Source organism: Salvelinus sp. IW2-2015, linkage group LG1 (genome assembly GCF_002910315.2).
Source record: "Salvelinus sp. IW2-2015 linkage group LG1, ASM291031v2, whole genome shotgun sequence".
NCBI lineage: Eukaryota > Metazoa > Chordata > Actinopteri > Salmoniformes > Salmonidae > Salvelinus > Salvelinus sp. IW2-2015.
In genome coordinates, this window is record NC_036838.1 from 7689913 (window position 1) to 7691125 (window position 1213).

At 50.1% G+C, this 1213-nt stretch overlaps 1 protein-coding gene across 1 annotated transcript in view; it reads left to right on the top strand.

Moving 5' to 3' along the window:
* The window catches only part of LOC111958686 (ubiquitin carboxyl-terminal hydrolase 34), a 73059-nt gene that overhangs the window by 54824 nt on the left and 17022 nt on the right, over nt 1-1213 (top strand). Inside the window, 2 exon segments of the mRNA XM_070448668.1 lie at nt 421-594; nt 1089-1211. Of these exon segments, the coding sequence (XP_070304769.1) occupies nt 421-594; nt 1089-1211 (297 nt within the window).

Genomic DNA, 1213 nt, shown 5'->3' on the forward strand with positions numbered 1-1213 from the left:
CGCACACACAGAGAGGAGATCTCGCACACACAGAGAGATCTCGCACACACAGAGAGGAGATCTCGCACACACAGAGAGGAGATCTCGCACACACAGAGAGGAGATCTCGCACACAGACAGAGAGAGAGGAGATCTCGCACGCAGACAGAGAGAGAGGAGATCTCGCGCGCAGAGAGAGAGAGAGGAGATCTCGCGCGCAGAGAGTGGGGGCTGTCTCTTATACACATCTAGATGTGTAAAAATGAAGCATATTAACTACTTTTAGATTTGTTTGGTTCCTTTTTCTCTTCCTCTGTGGTGTGTTCACCTATACACACCTTACTGAAGAATAACGCTGGTGATGGTAATGAAATAATTGAGCTGCAGTAAGAACACTTCTCTGATCTTTCTCCATGTCGTCCCCCCACCCCCCTCTCTCAGCCCAAGCTGTCTGAACCAGCCATCGCCACTAACCACAACAAGCAGGCCCTGCTCTCCTTCTGGCACAACGTGTGTATGGAGTGTCCCGAGAACGTCCGGCTGGTCGTCCAGAACCCCGTGGTCACTAAGAACATCGCCTTCAACTACATCCTGGCCGACCACGACGACCAGGAGGTAGAAATAATAGATATAGCTGCAGAGATGCCCTAATTATCAAAAAATAATACATCTAGCTGTGAGCAGAGGCAACGAGGTCCTAGCAATAGAAACAGTACCACTTGGTCAACCGTTGGGAAGCTTGACACTAAAATGGGCAAAGGCGATACCCATCTGAAGCATGATTCTACCTCCAATAGGTGATGAGTTGTGTAGTGCATGTTTGCCACAACAGCTACCACGCTACTGCCACAGACTACTGTCCATTCCAACTTAATGTTTACCAAATTCCCTGCCCCTACGTCCAACAGTTCAGTAGTTTTAACCTTCGGTGCAAAGAAGCGCCTTCGACTGGCGTAGAGCGGCAGTCTCTGAAACACAACTTTATCTTCGCTGTTTATCCCAGGAACAAGTTGTAAATGTAAAAATGTTACTAGCAGGAACACAACAGTCAAAGAAAGAAAGGTGGGCCAGTTGCTAGAGGCGAGTCTGAAAGCCTGCTTTCCCAACAGGTGGTGCTGTTCAACCGGGGCATGCTGCCGGCGTACTACGGCATCCTGAGGATGTGCTGCGAGCAGTCGCCCGCCTTCACCCGCCAGCTGGCCTCGCACCAGAACATCCAGTGGGCCTTCAAGAA